The following is a 17,590-nucleotide window of genomic DNA, read 5'->3' on the forward strand; positions in this document are numbered from 1 at the left end:
AAGCCTTTGGCACTTTTAAAACATATTTTTCAGCATACGATGGAAACATAGTAAGCATGGAAAGGCATAAAGAGTTTTGGCTTTGATGTTTTTGGACCTTATTGTCTCTGCCAACACTCCCAGTCACAGCTGCTGAGAGAAATGTGGAGCAACAGATTGTGATTATATAGTGAGCGTGCCAGTCAATGCTTTTATAAATTTTGTTTTGTTTTATTTTTCTTCTTTTTAATCCACCCTCCCTCCCCAGCAATACTTCAATTCCTGCTGATTGTAACATTAATGAGAGGAACATAAAAACTTCTACAAGTATTGGGGCTAGAAGAACAGCTGGAGCAGGAAAACCTATCATGACTGCGTCTCCCTCCAGGAGAGTAACTCAACACGGTTCCGGCCCCCAACACGTTTGACTTATGCTCAAAATATTCTAGGTTTAGGCACAGCTAATGTACTATTATGTTTCGGAAAACATTAATTGTAAAAGTTTTTGTGCCACAGATGTTCTGAGAATATAAGAGATGAAACAAACAAAACATTAGGAAAAAGAATTAGATTTTAAAACCTGGAACATATTTGCACTGAAGTGCAGAGACTGGCTTGCAGAGCGCTAAGTGTGATCGTCTAAACAGATGTAGGAACGGCTCCTAACCATTCAAGGTAAAGGAAAACCATTTATCCACAGTTGGGCTCTGCTCCTCTGTCTGAGCTGCTCCCCTGTTTCTGCTGTTAATGCCGCTTCACTCAGCTGTCTGAGGAATGGCTCACAGAAGGCAGGGATTTAATTTTTTACACTTTTTATTGTCTGTTCAAAACAAATAGATAAATTTTATAACAGCTTGCTCGTTATATATGAAACCTGTGACAGTTCCCTGAATATAGTGTTGTGATCTTGAGAGATGATGACTTAAATTTACAACATACTGTTACAGTTCTTAGTAAAAATTAACATAAGTATTTGAAAAGATCTGATTTCCAGCTCATGTTGACACATTTTGTATGAGTGTCAGACATTTCTCAAATGACTATAGTTCAAATCTGCTCGTTTACATACCATTAAGTAAATTACTCACTTGCTTCTTGCAAGTGCAAAATGCGTCTGACACAGCTTTGCCGAGAAGGGCGCATAGATACAACAGAAAACATTGATGATCAAATATTTGGAAGATTAAAATGATAATAATTTCAATAATATAGACCCAGAAACTTAAGTCACAATGTGTTAACAGAACTGCACTCCGGTGCTCTTCCTGGTTTGTCATTTGTTTGTTGCTGTGTGGTGATTGGTCAGATATTATTTCCAGACGCCGGAAAAACATGCATCTAAAATATCGGCACTTAACCGTTTGTTTATGGTGCCATCTATAAGGGAGCAACTCAAAATTATATGATGCGCTTCTCCAGGAAGAGCCTGCTGTAAGCGATTTTTAGCTTATCCACAGCACTGCTACGGAAATGCATTTCTAATCTCAGTTGCATTCAGTATCGCGGTAAAACATCGGAACGCATATAAAGCAACAGCCTTCCAAACAGTTTTAATGTAAAAAAAAATTTCCTTGAAGATCCAAGGTTTGTACTTCACCTCTATTACGGAATCACACAACATGACATGTTGTGTGATTCCGGCGACAGCCATTTTAATTGGTCCGGAGTTTTGTGAATCGCATCATTCTCTCTTTGCTCTTTGGGCCTGATTATAAAAGCTCACTGCTGCCTGATGGAGAGAGCGAGTTTTCTTGGCCAGCTCTGCCGCCTTGTCTCTGCTCTGTCGTCTCTCAGTGGTCTCTGTCAGCCGGTCGCAGCTCTCGTATGTCTGCTCCGTGTGTCTCATTGGCCGTGACATTATTTCGCAAGTCTTGAGACATAATGATGGGAAGATCATAGTGCGGTGAGCCCAAAAACAAAGTGCTTCAGCTTGAATTGCAGACTTTTCTGGTATTTTTTCTCTATTGTTATCCCACGGGTTATTTGTTGGCTGGTTAGGTAGGCCTCGGCTTGTTTACAAAAGACAATGAAGGAACTTTCCGACACCCAAAATGTTGTATCTCTGATGAGCATTTCTTACATTAGCTGGGTAATTAATTACACCACCTGCTGTGACTTGCATTCAGGTATTTATCAGTCTTCAGCTTTAAAGAAAAAGGGTTGTATCCTTCCTTTATTTTGTTGACCAACAACAACAACAACAACATGGAGCTCTACGGCAATCTGTTCTCCATACTGTGGAGGAAAATTCTGATTATTCTTGCAGTTTCTCTGGTATCTCGTTAAAACGTCTTTTAAAGACCAGAATTGATGTGACAGAAACTTGGAAACTGTGACCTTGATATATTCCTTATAACCAGTCACCCAAGACCAAGAGATTTAGAGTTTTGGTGAGAAGAAAAATATCACCGTGGTCACTTTTTTTTTTTTCCACGGAGACCTTCTGGGATGGTTTTGTGAAGCAAACACATCGTGTTGAGCGTCCCCTGGATCCACTTCCAGCCCGTCCGTCTGCAGAGCAGATGTAACATCTTTGTGGAAAGCTCCTCTGATTTACAGCCTTCGGATTTGTTGTGGTCAGTAATGACTAGTTTAGTCCGGCTTCACAATGTGCAGTTTATGTTTTGGCAGACAAGCCATCTGGCTTTCCATCGTTTGCCTTTGTGTTTCATAGGCGTTCTTCTGGATGACTTTTGTTTCATATTGTGGTTTAGATCATCATCAGTTCTAAATGTTTTAGAATGTGACGGGGGGGTTTGCACTACCGTTGCCCATTAGTTTCAGTAGTATAAATCGACATACACAAACAACTCGCAGTACAGACTGAGAAAGTCTTAAAAAAGGACTTGAGCAATATTGAATGAGTATAAACCTAAGAAATGTTCTTTAATTCTAAATTAACTCAGTGATACTAAAATGTGATGTGCTGTGCAGATGATGCTCTCACTTCAGAATAGTTTTAATGCTACTTTTATTTTTCTTTCTGCAGGGAAAAGGACTGTCGATGCTCCAAAGAAGACCTCAGCTCGAGGTGGTGGACAGTCGAGGGCTAATTTTAACCATGTGAATTTCAGTTCAGGAGGAAGCGCAGAGGAGGAAACACAAACCACATGATCAGCCCTCTGAAACAGCACCAAATTAGCGATGTTCCCCTCAGGCAGGGATTACCTCCTCTTCAGCCTCTCGCTCTCCATCTCCCCCGCTCGTCTTCGCTCAAATCGCAAAATAGCTGTCCAGCTCCAAGACTCTGATCCGTGAGAGCTCTCACTGCTCATCCGCCCACACGCAGGTTAAACAAAAGACGCGGTGCCGCTTTCCCGTCCCGCACCCTGCTCATGGTCGTAGGTCTGCCATCCTCAGCCGCTGCCGCTCCTGCTCAAGGCCCGAAACATGAAGAGGCCCAAGCAACAGACCGGGCCTTTGAGCTTCCTCAACTTTTTCAGCCGCAAGCCCAAATCGGAGCCGAAGCCTGAGAGGCCCGCGGAGCCCCGGCCGAAAGAAGAGGTGCCTATAACTCTGACTCCGAGCACGCACCCAGAGCAGGTGAGGCTGGAGCATCTGAAAAATGTCTGCGGCCTTGATAAATATTTATTCAAGCTGGGAACACATTTTTGCTTTTTGTTCAATGCATCTTGTTCAGATTTTTAAAATAAAAAAAAAAACCTCCCCATCGTACTGTATCCCAATTACAGTGTATTGACAGTTCATTCTTCTTTAACTTCCTCACACTTTTTGTTTCAACTTTATGTTCAAATAAACGCAAAGCAAGGCATAATTGTGATGTGGCAGGAAACACATGGTTTTCAATATGTTTCACAATTAAAAAAAATACTACGGCGTGACATGCATTTTTATTCAGCTTTCCTTCACCATGATGACACCAAAATAAAAATCAGCACCAGAAGCTTCTTCAGAAATGTGTATGACCTAATCCCAGTATAAAAATCCACCTTAACTGACATTTTAGGAGGAGGACTGATCAGAAAAGCAACCAAAATTTCACTTTGGAGGCCTTAATGGATGAGTAGAAAAAAGAAAAGAAAAAGAATAAATAAGAATTTATGTTTCTAGTTGCCATATACAGGAAAGAGTGTTTGAATGCTATTCTTCAGCAGGGACAGGGAGTTTGGTTAGAAGAGATGGGAAGGAGGGTGGACATCCTGAATGAAAATCCATTGGAGTCTAGAGGGATACAACAAAATGGTTTAGATCAGCATATATTCTTGCAGTAGATTGGCCCAGTCAAAGTCCAGACCTGAATACAATTGAGAACGTGTGGCAAAACCCGAACATTCAAGGAGGTCTCCATCCAGTGCGACTAATGTGTTTTTGTAAAGAAGAATAGGTATTCTTCTAATTTAGGTTTTCAGTTGTTAAAAAAATATGTCCTTCCATTTCACAATTATGCTACCCTATGTGTTCATCTAACACATAAAACGTGCAAGTTATGTTGACGACATTTGAAAAAGTGCAAAGTGTAAGAGTAATTCTGTAAATCACTGTGGGGAAGATGTTTAAAAGCAAAGTTTAGAATCTCAAATCTTTGGATTTGTCATCAGGTTTATTTCATTCTCATCCAGGTAATTCTCAAACCAATTAGGATGTTTGTTTTATTATCTGGCCCCTCAGTGACCTCATCCATTTTCTGGTGCTTACCATGGATAGTGTCCAAGGGCAACCGCCAAAGCAGATCCCTAGACTAGTAATTAGTTGTTAATTTCTAGAAATGATGTTGCCAAGGAACAATAAACCGAACATGCATTCAGTAACAGCACAAACAATAAGAACACTGCCTTTGGAACGCGTGGTTAGATTTGTAGCTAATATTCTTTATCCTTTCCTCAGGACATCAGCCTCACGGCAGTAGATGCTGGGAAATCAGGAGCTTCTGGAGCAGAGGGAGCAGAAGAATCAAGTGTGCAAGCTGCAGCAGAGGCGGGAAAGACCAGCACCGCCACAGAGGTGTGTGTGGGCGGGGCCAGCAGCGGCTCCACCGGCGTCCTCTCCCTGTCCTCGTCCAGCCAGGAGCAGCTGCTGGATGAACACCTGGAGGAGTGTCCGCTGTGCCTGCTCAGCCAGCCGCGCTTCCACTTCCCGCGCCTCAGCTCCTGTTCGCATCGGGCGTGCTCCGACTGCCTCCGCCAGTACCTGCGCATCGAGATATCGGAGAGCAGGGTGAGCATCGCGTGCCCGCAGTGCCCCGAAGCGCTGGCGCCGCTGGATGTCCGCGCCATCCTGGATGACCGGGCACTGCTGGAGAGATTCGAGGAGTTCCAGTTGAGGCGCTTTTTGGCCGCTGACCCAGATACGCGCTGGTGCCCGGCACCTGACTGCAGGTGAGAGCAGAGGGCTGACCATCATCACATCAATAATCCCACAATGCATAGCTCTCTGAAAAACAACCAAGTGCACACCATGTGCAACTATATTTATATACAGAATTTAAATATTGGTTTTGATAAGAGCCTACTTTTACAGTAACTGAGCAAGAGAACCCTAAAATAAAAACCTAAAAGGAGCAAAAAGCACAAAAACATTTTAAAGTACATCTGATCAAACAAAACAAAAACAAAAACTGGCATTAACCTTTATCACACCTGGACTGGAAGCCAACCACATAATTCTGTTTTATCATGATTCATTGACTAAACAGCTGAAACTCAGCAATCACATTTTTTTTTGTCATATGTTTCTGTATGTAGAATTCGGAAATGGAAAAGAAGTAGGAGTTTGTTTGTGAATGTGATTTGTTATAATTTTCTTGTCCTGATATACTCATAAAGTGCCAATAGTGCATGTGGAGAACCTGAAACAAAAAAAACTGTTAGAATTTTTTAACTATTCTGATCAAACTTATATAAATATTCTACCCTGGCTCTCTTGAGGCATGAAGGTCAGCAAAAACGTCATGCAGAGAGGAATTGTTGATTTATACCTCAATGAGGACATATTTAACAGAGTTAAATCAGATCACTAGTTGATCTGATTTAACTCTTATCTTTGCAGCTGTTTGAAGGAACCACTGACACTGATCTATTGCTGTGCAGCCTTAATAAGAATAGATGGGTAACAAGATAGGTCCATACTCATGAGTACGCTGCATGCTCCTGTGTACAGTAGACATTTGTGGTCAGACGCACAGAAGCACTTGGGGCTCAGGACTACCTCAGGACTACCACCTGGCTTTGATGAATGAATGGAGAAAAATAATCAATGAGCCTGAAGTATGTGATGCAGTTATAAGCGATACAAAACACAACCGAAAATGCATGAAAATGCATTTTTATTCAAAAACACTGGGGTTACAATGTATCACTCTTTATTAGTGTCTCACAATATTTTATATTTTGCTTCTAAGCACCTCCATTTTTTATGAAGTATTTTATTTTATTTTTTTTTAAATCAAATTAGGTTCTCTTTTTAGGTTCTTTTTTTTTTTTTTACAAATTCTTCAGATCCTCCAATGTTTCCCACTGAACATTAAAAAATAATCAAATAATGTTTGGTTTATATTCATACCACTGTATGTGCTTCTTCATTTTTGGGGTTAATCTGCCTGAAGCTCCATAAATCTTTGAGTCACAAACAATGGATCTGCACAGCGGGGTTTCCACACATAATGACAGCTCGAGGCAGCCTATACTATAGGAAAATATGTGTCACATTGACAGGCTGCTATTTAAAGAATGCCTAAAGAAAAAAGTGAAACAGGCAATTTTGGTATTGCATAAAGTGAATATATTCACATTGTTTGACAGAATAATAGACATCTAGTAAGAACGAAAAGAGCAGCATTTAATTATTTAGCTATATAAGTGCACATCTAGGAAAATCTATTACTTGTGTAATAATCACTGGGTATGTGGGATGTACATTCTGCTGAATAGATCTCTGGAAAAGCATACATATACATACAGAACATTTTTTAAATACCAGAAGAAACCGTGATGGCAGAAATAACCAGAAAAGGAAAAATACTATCTGCCTAACTCACTAACTATTAAGAATGATATAAATATAATGCAGTCTTTTTAAAGAATAGTGATTTATAGTTCAGTTTGAAGTTGATTTTATGACCTACGATCCATGTTTTAGCAATTGTTTTAGTTTGTGCAGATTTTTTTGTTGAAAGCCTGGTACTACTTTAGTGGGTTTTGTCACAGAAATCACAAATGTATCAAAACACATATATATCTATATATATTTTTTTCCTATGAACTAAACCTTCATTTTTAAAAACCTCTTTGCATCTTTTAAGATATGCAAATCCTCAACTACCTCACAGACTCTTATACAACTGTTCACCGTCAGCTTTGTTCAAACAGTTTTTTTTTTTAGCTTAAGGAGACAATATGCAATTAATGTTGCTACTGATCAAGATCATATTTCATGTACTTCCCTGGAAATTAACTGCATCTATCCCTTGAGTTGCTATGAAACCATCTCCACCTGAATCTGTGTTTTTCAGACATCCAGTGCCCCACATATTGAAAATATGACCAAATAAAATAAATAAATAAATAAATTGATTGATTGATTGATTGACATTCTCAGATGGATTTCTTAATTTATTGTTGCCATGGCATGTAAGGTACAACTGCTATTACAAGATGTGTTATGCTTAATTTAGATGAATTCTGTGTTTTCTTAAAAATACTGATTTAATTTAGAACATGAGCTAGTTGATTGATTTTCACTTCATTCAGCATCCTTGCATGGCAACGCATAAAAGATTGCTCTTAGATCCAGGTAATCCAGAAACTGCTGGTTTGTTTGATGACAGTGACATCTGGATACATTTTATGCATGCAGCTAAGACTTAGAGTCCATTCAGACTGAGTTTGATACCAAAGTAGGATCACTGCAGGAGTGCAATTATCCTCTTTTGTGTGTGTGTGGCCTCCAACTTGTTTGATCCAGTCAAACTAGAAAACATCACAGAGCTGAAAATGCCAGCAGGATAAAAAAAAAAATAAAATATAACGTTTGGCTTTCAAATCGCTCACATTCCCCAGCATTTGATCCATGATCACATACTCTTTTGAACACTCTTACTTATCTTCTCATAAAACATCAAATTCCTCCACAACTTCTTTGAGTCTTTCAACTTAGGGCAACAAAATGAGGCACGTAGAGCTGGCATTAAATTGCGTCCCTTTTCTGAATTACAGCTACGCGGTCATAGCTTACGGCTGCGCAGAGTGTCCCAAGCTGAGCTGCGGCCGCGAGGGATGCGACACGGAGTTCTGCTACCACTGTCGACAGCTGTGGCACCCCAACCAGACGTGCGACCAGGCGCGGCGTCAGCGTGCCCGCCACGCGTCAGGTGGAAATGATGCCTCTGCGATGTATGTCTTCAATGAAGAACCAGGAGGAGGTAAACTTGGAAGCAGATTTTGACTGTTGAGACCTTGGTTTGGAAAGGGTGGTAAGAATTTAACGTTAGGATGTGCCCTCTTCAATTGTCGGTCGCTCTGGCAGTGATGAGTGAAAAGCTTCAAATGTCGACCAAAAAGAAAATTTAATTGTGGTTCTTTTTCCACATTTCTGACTTTAGATTGAAAACAAAATCAGACACATGGACTCATGAACATTTTTGGCAACTTATTTAGACAAACTTATTTGGCACCTACTGTTGTAGATTACAGTAGGCGTCACAGTAATATAAAAGTCGTACCTTATCTTCATATGTGTCAGCTCTAAAATTCAGTAAAACCAAGACAGAAGTTTTTTATGCACCACTGTTCAAAAAACCTTAAAGTAAATAAATAAAAACCATACCGTGGGGTGATTGAAAATCTCTCTGGAAACCATTAAAGAGTATTCATATTTAAAAAAGAGCAAATTTTTTGAAGCTGCCTGATATAAATAGATAACAAACAACTTGTAAAATATTATTTATTTCTAAATGTTTTACACCTGTAGTGTCATAAAGTTGAACGGCACTGCAATTGACAGACTTGTTTCCGCTACAAAATAGATACGCACTGTAGCATAGGCAATTACATAAATGGCTTTTTCTTAAATTTGCTAGTTGCTTTATCAATAGATTAAGATGCAAAGTGAATCTGTTTGCGGTCAGAAAGCAGCTGTGTCGAGTTCTCGTTGTCCGCTTTTATTCTGTTACAGATGCAGAGGAGATCAAGGCATGTCCTCGCTGTGGCGCCTACATCATGAAGACTAATGATGGCAGCTGTAACCGCATGAACTGCACTGTGTGTGCCTGTCAGTTCTGCTGGCTGTGTATGCAGGAGATCACTGATGTGCACTACCTCAGGTATTCCTGCTCGCAGTCTTACCGTGTCGCCTCAGTACGGTGAGCCACATGCAGCACATTGTAAGTCTAGCGCAGCAACAAATTATCACGTGCACAGCTGATTTCAGCGAGTCTTTAACACATCCCCCTCTGGTGAGGATATTTACATCTCACCATTCTTACCAGAGCTTGACAGTTGCACCAGCTTCGGCAGGCCGAGAAGCAGATGTAAGAATTTGTGTTACCTGTCCATAATTTACTGTATGTATACAGAATATCTGATCAGTTGAAATGTTAGAAACTTTCCTCCCCCACCAAGTGGATAGAGGACCTCATTTTGCTCTGGTGTTCAGATGAACTCTATATTGACTCACTGTGTTTTTTTTAGAGGACATCTGAAGCCAGGTGGTTGCACTAAGCTCTTTTGTACAGTACCTGTAACTGGATTTATCTTTCTTAGTTACGCACTACTTTCTGTCGGCCTATCACATAAAATCCACATAAAATCCATTAAGATTCGTGGTTGTAGCGCAACAAAAACCTGTACAAGTTCAAGGGGTCTGAGGTCTTTTGCAAAGAACACCAGGCAGAATCAATTTAATGGAAATGTCCCAGGAAAATACAGCGACCCGATGGCTGCTTTTATCACTGCTACGTTTTATCTGCTTTGATGGTAGCTTCACACATTTGCGAGTCTTCATACAATGGGCAATGCTGCATCCACTTTTTTTTAAATTTATTTTTTTGACATATATAATCCAACGTTATGTTTTATTTATTTCACGATTTTCTCCCAAGCCATCCGAAACAATTATTATCGGACTAATTTACACTATGTTTGAATCTGTTTAGGATGATCTGATGCACAGAGAGAGCTCAGTGAAGTTCGTAGCTGAAATATAGCTTCCGCTCTGTTATAATGCTTCACATTGCGCAAATCCTTTGATTTACTACAAGTGCAGGCTTTTGTTGCATTAAATTAAGCTCTTCGGTGCTATGTAGTATGCATTATAGGGACAGGGCTTTTAGACTGTATCAATTTGCCATTGTAAGGTACTCTACTATAGCACTGGGAAGTGTAATTACATTAAATACCTCACAGTTTCTATCACAGCAACATTGTGAGGCTGTTGAATTTGTTTCGTATTGTAGTCCACTTATTCATCAAAAACGTCACTTCTAGTAATTATAGAATCTCTCTTCTTCGCTTGTTAAGTGCATCTCAAACTCTAGCAGAACGTGATGTGACTGTATTCTTTTCTTGAAGAACAATTTATGTAGACCATCGTCACAACAAACAGATGTGTTTGGAAACACCCAGTTTATGCTGAAAAATTAAGCCTGTCAGCAACATTGTTTAAAAAACAAACAAACAAACAAACAAAAAAAAAGCTGCATTGGTTTAAACATAATTTTCCATTGATTTTTCAGTCCTGGAAAGAAGCTGCTGCTAGCTTCCCATCACTCAGCCTGCTTAATGCACCAACATATTTCCATTGTGGTGGGGTCGATTTTAGCGTTACTGAGAAAACATGTGTGGGTGCCTTGTAATCTTTTCATCGGTGTTCGATTCTTTGACTTAGGGTGGCTGCATGTGTCAGCTCTTTTAGACGAGAAACACTTCCAGATATCCTCCTGCCCTTGTCCTTCTCCTCCTTACTTGTTTGTCTCTTGCATTGCAATTACAGTAAATGTTCTGCTGAAGGGTGCAGTCTTAAGGACCGCACAGTGAATCTGCTAGTTCAGTGCAACAGAGAACAATAATAATAGCTCACTATAATTCCCCAAAGTGACTTTTGCTGCTGAGAAACAATTAGACACTGCAAGAAATAGCCCTTGGGTGCAGTCTGTGCCCTTTATGTTGCCACCCCTGAACCTCCAAGCCAATTATTGCTTTAATTACGCAGAAAAGCATTAGTCAGTTAACAATTTCTCCACGTATGATTAGAGCATTAAACCAAAGCTGGATATTAGGCATTAGCACGATTTAGGCCAGTGTTGGGATCTCACCTTCAAAAGAACTGTGTTAAAAGTAACCTAGTCTTTTCTGTAATAAAAACACTTTAACCAAAAGTAACATCACATGTTGAGATTTGCTCCCACCGTTGATAATTCTGGAAGACAAATACATTTAAAAATGGTTAATGGCTATATAAACACAGTGAATGAGTAATGGAGTATTGAAAAGAATGAGACATGCCGTCTCAGATATTATTATTTTGTTATTTGCTGTGATTTATTGCACTTGTTTCCGTAAGAATAAAACTTCAATATGGTAGGGCGTGTTTGTGATATTTCCAGTAAATTGATGTCAGTATGACTGTGCACATCCTGGTTGCTTATTTTATGGAAAACGAACTAATCAACATAGTTTTGTGAATGCATGTTTTTTTTTTTCATTTATTGTTGAATAAGACTAATATATTGGGGAAAAAACAACAGCAAAAACAGTTTAGGGATTTTGTTGACCTTTGTAGGGCTTCAGGATATAAAAAGAAAAAAAAAATTCTGCAAATTTCTGCAGATTGGGATGGTTATACTAATTATGGTTAACCTCCATTTTGTTGCCACCTGCATTTCTTTGCACAATGTGTCCACCACTCTTCAAGAATGCCAGGATCTCAGTCTCTAAAGTTTTGGATGCTTTGTAGCATTAAAGGCAGTTAGAAACCATCCAACTGCCCATAGATATTATTGATATCCAATGCGTGAATGTCTAAACACTTTAACAAGAGCGTCCTACCATGTTATGTCCAAGCAGTCCCTTTCGATTGCCATATTGCACACACCAATATTGTAATGGTGACTGTGATTCAAAATATTGTGAAGCGCTACACTTTCTGCGCTAATCTTAACAGTTTTTAATATAGTCATTGTTTATTTCTGGACCATAGATTTGCCAGCTGAGAGGTTCACATCGGCATCAATAGGTCACTGCTGATGTGACTATTAGAGTGCTCTGGAGTCCTCAGACCTGATAAAGCGCTGTACAAACGCAGGACATTTACCATTCATTATCGGACAGATTACGGTTCAGTGATTTTTCTGGGGACTATTCTGGAGCCTCTAGATAGGATTGGGCAAACAGGGATGCTTCATAACAAGAAGAACATAATCGGAAGGTCTGGACATCCTGATCACAAGAGAGTAATACAACAAGAGTGTCCTCAGTCAGAGGCTCCTTCAGATCTGCTGAAAAACAGACCTCTACAGGAGATATGACAGCAGTCACCATCGATGATAAAAAAAAATCTTAGATGGCTTGAGTTACAACATTTCATTTCTCTTGGGGATTAATAGAATATGTTTGAATTGAGCTGAATTGTGTGTGTCTTGTGTGTTTCAGTCCCTCAGGATGTACATTTTGGGGGAAGAAGCCATGGTCTCAAACTCGAAAAGTACTGTGGCAGGTGGGCATGTTGCTCGGAGCACCTGTGGTCATCTCTCTTATAGCAGGCATCGCCATCCCAGTCATTATAGTGGGTATACCAATCTACATGGGCCGTAAGGTAAGCAATCATGGCAAAAACTATTTATTGACAGGAAAATAAGAATTCAAGCAGTTGCTTAACAACTTACCATATACTTACTACATATCAGTGGTAGTTGAAGACAACCTCAGGCTGCTTTTGTCGGATTGTCCTCTTTTGTATTCTGCTGGAGTTTGTTAGTGGATTCGGATAAGTGGTTGCACAGATGGAGAACAACAAGAAGGAACAAATTAAATTTCCATGAGGCAATTTGTTTCTAATTTATTGCCTTCCAGGTCCATGGTCGTTGCAAGAAAAACAATATCTCAGGAAGTAAGCACTACTTAACTGTGGCAAGTGGGGTGATGATGTCCGTGTTTGTGTCGCCAGTAATAGCAGCTGTCACAGTGGGTAAGTAAAAATGCTTAAAGATAAGTATTAAATTTTTTGGGTGTTATTGTTGTGTATACTGGTAAATGTGTATACAAAAAATATTAAACCCTAAATCTGATAAGTCTAAAAACAAAATACTATTTTTTTTTATTTGTTTGATTTTTCCACATCAACTTTAAATTAAACAGTAGTCATTATCAGAATGTAGTCGATGTAAACTAAACCATTTTTAATCCGTACCCCAACTTCAAAAACAACAGCATGATAATGTGGTTCATACCCGGATTTATTTGCAATCACAAATAAATCACATGACTACGACTATGGTAAGCTGTATAAATTCTCACGTGCTGATGTTTAAATTATTTTCATATCTTCATAATAGTCTTTGCATTACGATGAGTGATCTTCCATTGGAACACACACTGTAAAAAATGAAGCTGCACCAGTTTTCTGCCCCTACTTCTGACCCTCTGTCTGCATCCCAGCTTCTGACTCCTTATGTTTTCCCATTAACACCTCTTGCATTTTGTGTTGTTACCGCTGATCAACTTTTATTTTGTTCACAAACAGTGTTGTTGTTTTTGCTTTGTGACTGAGACGCACTTAAAATCCCACACGTTCACTTCTTTCTCTCCCCTCTCTCTCTCTCTTTCTCTCTCTCTGAATTGTTTGGTTGGCTCGTTTGTTCTCTTACCCTGCTCTCACACTCTCTTGCTGAGTCAATAGCGGCCCAGTGTTCTGGCTGCGTTAATGATGTCCCTTTGTTTATTTGGAGCTCGGCTTTGTGTTCCCAAATTCCTATCGCACACGGCACTGAGTTGCATAATCACGCAGCATGGCGAGGTTGCTGATCATAGCATTGGGGGGGCCCTGCTGAAAGCACTTTGTTCAAGGTTCTGAAAACAAGTGGGCACAAATCAAACATGCAAAACGTAATTTGACATTTACGGTGTGATTAATTTGCACTGTGCATGTTTGCCTGGTGGTCCACCTCTCTTTTATTGCTGTGTCAAAGCTGTGTTAGTATTTTCCGCTTATCTATTAGCTGCGGTTTCAGAAAACTGTATAAAGGATAAAGAAACAAAAAATAAATCTCCTTTAAGCTTCCAGTTTAGGATTAAAAAGGAATGGCTCCCTCTTGTGTTAGTTTTCTGTAGCTGTTTTAATTGTTGAAAATGATGGAAAAAAAAGAAAAAAGGGTATTACGCTTTTGTTTTTGGTTTTTCATCTTACACTAGGCTATGTTCAAGTCAAAGTTTATTATCCAAGCTAAAATCAATTTATCCTGAAGAATGTTAACTTCCAGTTTATCTTACTTTGCATTGTCACGTTGCCCTTGATGGAAGCTGGTTTGCTCTAGAATAAAAAAAATAAACCTGTTACACTTCTACATTTGGTAAAATTATGATTCTGTAAACAAAATCTTTACTTTATTTCACCTTTTATTTATACAGAATAGCTTCAATGACACGAGCAAGACAGAACTGTCTCTTCTGTAAAATCACTGGAAGATATGCAGAGACCTGCTTTTCATATGAGTAAACACAAAATTACTTTTGATTAGAATTATTTGGAAAACACTGGACAAACCATGCAAAAATCAAACAAGATATCCCTTATAGAAAAGTGTGGGAATTTAGGAAGCGTAAATGGGAAAACCATGCTGCCAAAATGTTGTGCGATGTTCAGATTTTCTGACTCGATTGATAAACCTATTTTGATAATGCTTCACAAATTCAATGTCGCATATTTTGTTGTCTTTCAGGTGTGGGAGTGCCGCTAATGCTGACGTATGTCTATGGGGTCGTTCCCATGTCGCTCTGTAGGAACGGCTGGTGCCGACCCCAGACTGACCCTCCTGAAACCAACAAGATACAGCTGGAGGATTTGGCAAGCTGTGAGTGCACAATGTTTCATAGTGCATAGTATATTCATGAATTGTAAAAAAACAAAAAAAACAAAACAAAAATTAAGTAAATTCTGCTAGATTTTTATGTGGAAGACCAACACAAAGTAGCACATAATTCCTAATTCCTGCCCCGTCTGATGTAGTTTCAACTTCTCTTATAGATCTTCTATTCTCTCATGTAGTCACTGATCACTGGACGGGCCAGAACAACCCAGCCCTCAGTGACACCAGTGTCCAGGAAGTCAGAGTCAGTGTACAGGAAGTGGGCATCCTACCGAGTACGAGCACTCTACCCCCAGACTTAGATAGATATGTGAGATTGGATGAAGCCACAAAACGCCATGGATACACCCAGCAGGACAGCCAGTCTGACTGTGAGGTCGCAAGTGTGCCTGACAGCAGACTAGATGAAACACAATTGCCTACTTTTAGGTGAGTATTGAGCAACTTCTGGTATTTTTCAATGCATCTGAAAACTAACAATTTTTTTATTTATTTATTTTTTTAATATGGATTTACAGCAGGGAAGGAACAAATATTGAAGTGTGCGTAGAAATTGAAACCCATCCAAGAGGAGGCCGACAGTCCAGCTTAAGTAGCATGCTGTCAAGCCGAAGCCTGTCGGCTGAGTCTGTGGGACACTCCCAAGATTATCCTTGTGCCTCAGGACTGGACGAAAGACGGGAAGCAGCAGGACACGGAGAGGACCTTCACAGACGAGAAAAACTCGGAAGGAAAGCACGAGGAATCGAAGAGACGTCCTTCCAAGTTATTGAAGCAGTTGACGTATGAGGTCCCTCGCCTGGAGATGCAAGAAGGTTTAATGAAAACAGACAAATCCGTGAGCTGACCCGTGTTTGGATGAACTAAGAATCCACAGCCGGGGCCATCTCCTGCTTTTTACAGCCGTCCCTCCCACCAGATGCCTTCACGCTCCACCTCCCCCTGAGGAAGTTGCGGGTTCAAACAGAGCAAATTTAAAAGATGAATGTGTTCAAGTTTATATAAGCATGAGACTGTGACATAGAAAGTAGTGCTAAGAACTATAAAGAAGACAAGGAACGCATGACATCTGACTTAGTTCAGAGTTCAGACTGTTTTTTTTTTTTCTTTTTTATCCTCACTGAAACAAACTACCTTTCATTCACTATTTTAAAATCTTTTCTTAAAGTCCTCACTTTATTTGGCTGTTCACTTTTAGACCTTACCTCACTACTTCCTCACCCTTTACAACTAATTATACCACGAATGGCATGATTTATTTTACAAGAGAGGGGGGCGGGGGGAAGGATCCGACAGCTATCGTCTCAGAAATCTAATTTATATGTTTGACAAGCCATGTTGCAAGAAAGGAAGAACTTTTTTTCTATCCGATCAAGTCCTCGGTTGCAGTTGAGACGCGGCTCACAGATGAAATGGACGGCCTTTAACAGATGCATGCTGCAGTTATTGAAACACTCTTTGTGCTTACAGTTCATTACTGGAATCGGACATGTTCTGCGACAATAGTGCAGAACACGGGATACCACAAAAACCAGGACTCACAACTCTAAGACATATCCACCGTCTTCCAGGAAAGCAGCTGAGCGCATTGACATTTTGCATTCTTTTAGTGCCGCGGCAAGCCTTTGAAGAGTTCAAGCTTTAGAGGACAGCGAGAGAGAGAGAGAGAGAGAGAGAGAGATGTATTTGTAGTCTTTAAAAATGCTCACTTTAATGCAAAGCCACACAGCAGAAACACCACAGTCTTAACTTTTTGCAGCTTCGTGGCTGTAGAAGAGGCAGCGTTTCCACAATAACCTACACAGATTCTCTGATACGCACCAGTTAGCATAGCTGCAGTAGTGCGCTGCCGAAAACAATATACTCCAGTCACCCTCAGAGGTCACCAGAACTCCAACAGCGGCATGTCGAAACTGGAACCATCCCCTCCAGATGATTTGTGTGGACAACCTGACTTACATGCACTGCTTAACTTCCAGGGTGTGAAATAATTCTGAACGTGGTCTTGACATGAAAGCCTCCTCGGGGTTGTCGACAGAAACCGAATAAAGATCTCACCTTGAAGGACAAAAGCTGTATGTGTGTGTTTCTTACGAGGTTTTTATGCTTCTTTGGTGGAGTTGGGCTGGTTTGTGTTTCCTTATTGGGTCTTTTACAGACCAAACAGGTGGCAGGTTTAGATGGCTGGCAATCCTGGTTAACATTTATTCAAAACATAGTGGGAATTTGGCGTCATATGTCTGAAATGAGAACAGCACGGTGGTGCAGTTGTTAGTACTTTGGCCTCACAGAAAGAAGGTCTTGGATTTGAATTTATCTCTGCATCTTTTTGTGTGGAGTTTGTTTGTTTTTCTCACACAAATGTGACTTTTCCAAGCATCCTGCTCTCACCCCCCACATTTAAAATGTGTGTTAGGGAAACAGATCACTTTTAGGTGTAGGGTGTACATTTGAGTTTCTGTGAAATACAGTGGAGACCTGTTCAGGGAGAAATGTTGCACGATTTTCTCACTTTAATTTTTAAATATTAAAACACATTAGAAAAGCACCAACGCTGAAATGCCAATGAACAAACTC

The 17,590-nt window shown here is 40.0% G+C and overlaps 1 protein-coding gene across 7 annotated transcripts in view; it reads left to right on the forward strand.

Moving 5' to 3' along the window:
• LOC103138645 (E3 ubiquitin-protein ligase RNF19A) overlaps nt 1-17,080 on the forward strand; it is a 19,718-nt gene extending 2,638 nt beyond the window's left edge. The window contains exons 1-10 of one of the 7 annotated variants that reach the window (XM_016671956.1): nt 1,638-1,882; nt 2,969-3,522; nt 4,825-5,315; nt 8,151-8,356; nt 9,109-9,256; nt 12,582-12,744; nt 13,002-13,116; nt 14,867-14,998; nt 15,193-15,442; nt 15,535-17,080. In XM_016671956.1, coding sequence (XP_016527442.1) covers nt 3,370-3,522; nt 4,825-5,315; nt 8,151-8,356; nt 9,109-9,256; nt 12,582-12,744; nt 13,002-13,116; nt 14,867-14,998; nt 15,193-15,442; nt 15,535-15,802 — 1,926 coding nt within the window. In that variant the 5' untranslated portion in view covers nt 1,638-1,882; nt 2,969-3,369 and the 3' untranslated portion in view covers nt 15,803-17,080. Of the gene's footprint in view, nt 1-1,637; nt 1,883-1,905; nt 1,930-2,417; nt 2,556-2,968; nt 3,523-4,824; nt 5,316-8,150; nt 8,357-9,108; nt 9,257-12,581; nt 12,745-13,001; nt 13,117-14,866; nt 14,999-15,171; nt 15,443-15,531 lie in introns of those variants that run through there. The other 6 variants (XM_016671955.1, XM_007552931.2, XM_007552925.2 and 3 more) reach the window with 6 other exon arrangements.
• The last annotated feature ends 510 nt before the right edge of the window (nt 17,081-17,590 follow it).

The sequence above is a fragment of the Poecilia formosa genome, unplaced genomic scaffold (assembly GCF_000485575.1).
Source record: "Poecilia formosa unplaced genomic scaffold, Poecilia_formosa-5.1.2 Scaffold53, whole genome shotgun sequence".
NCBI classification, from domain to species: Eukaryota; Metazoa; Chordata; class Actinopteri; order Cyprinodontiformes; family Poeciliidae; genus Poecilia; species Poecilia formosa.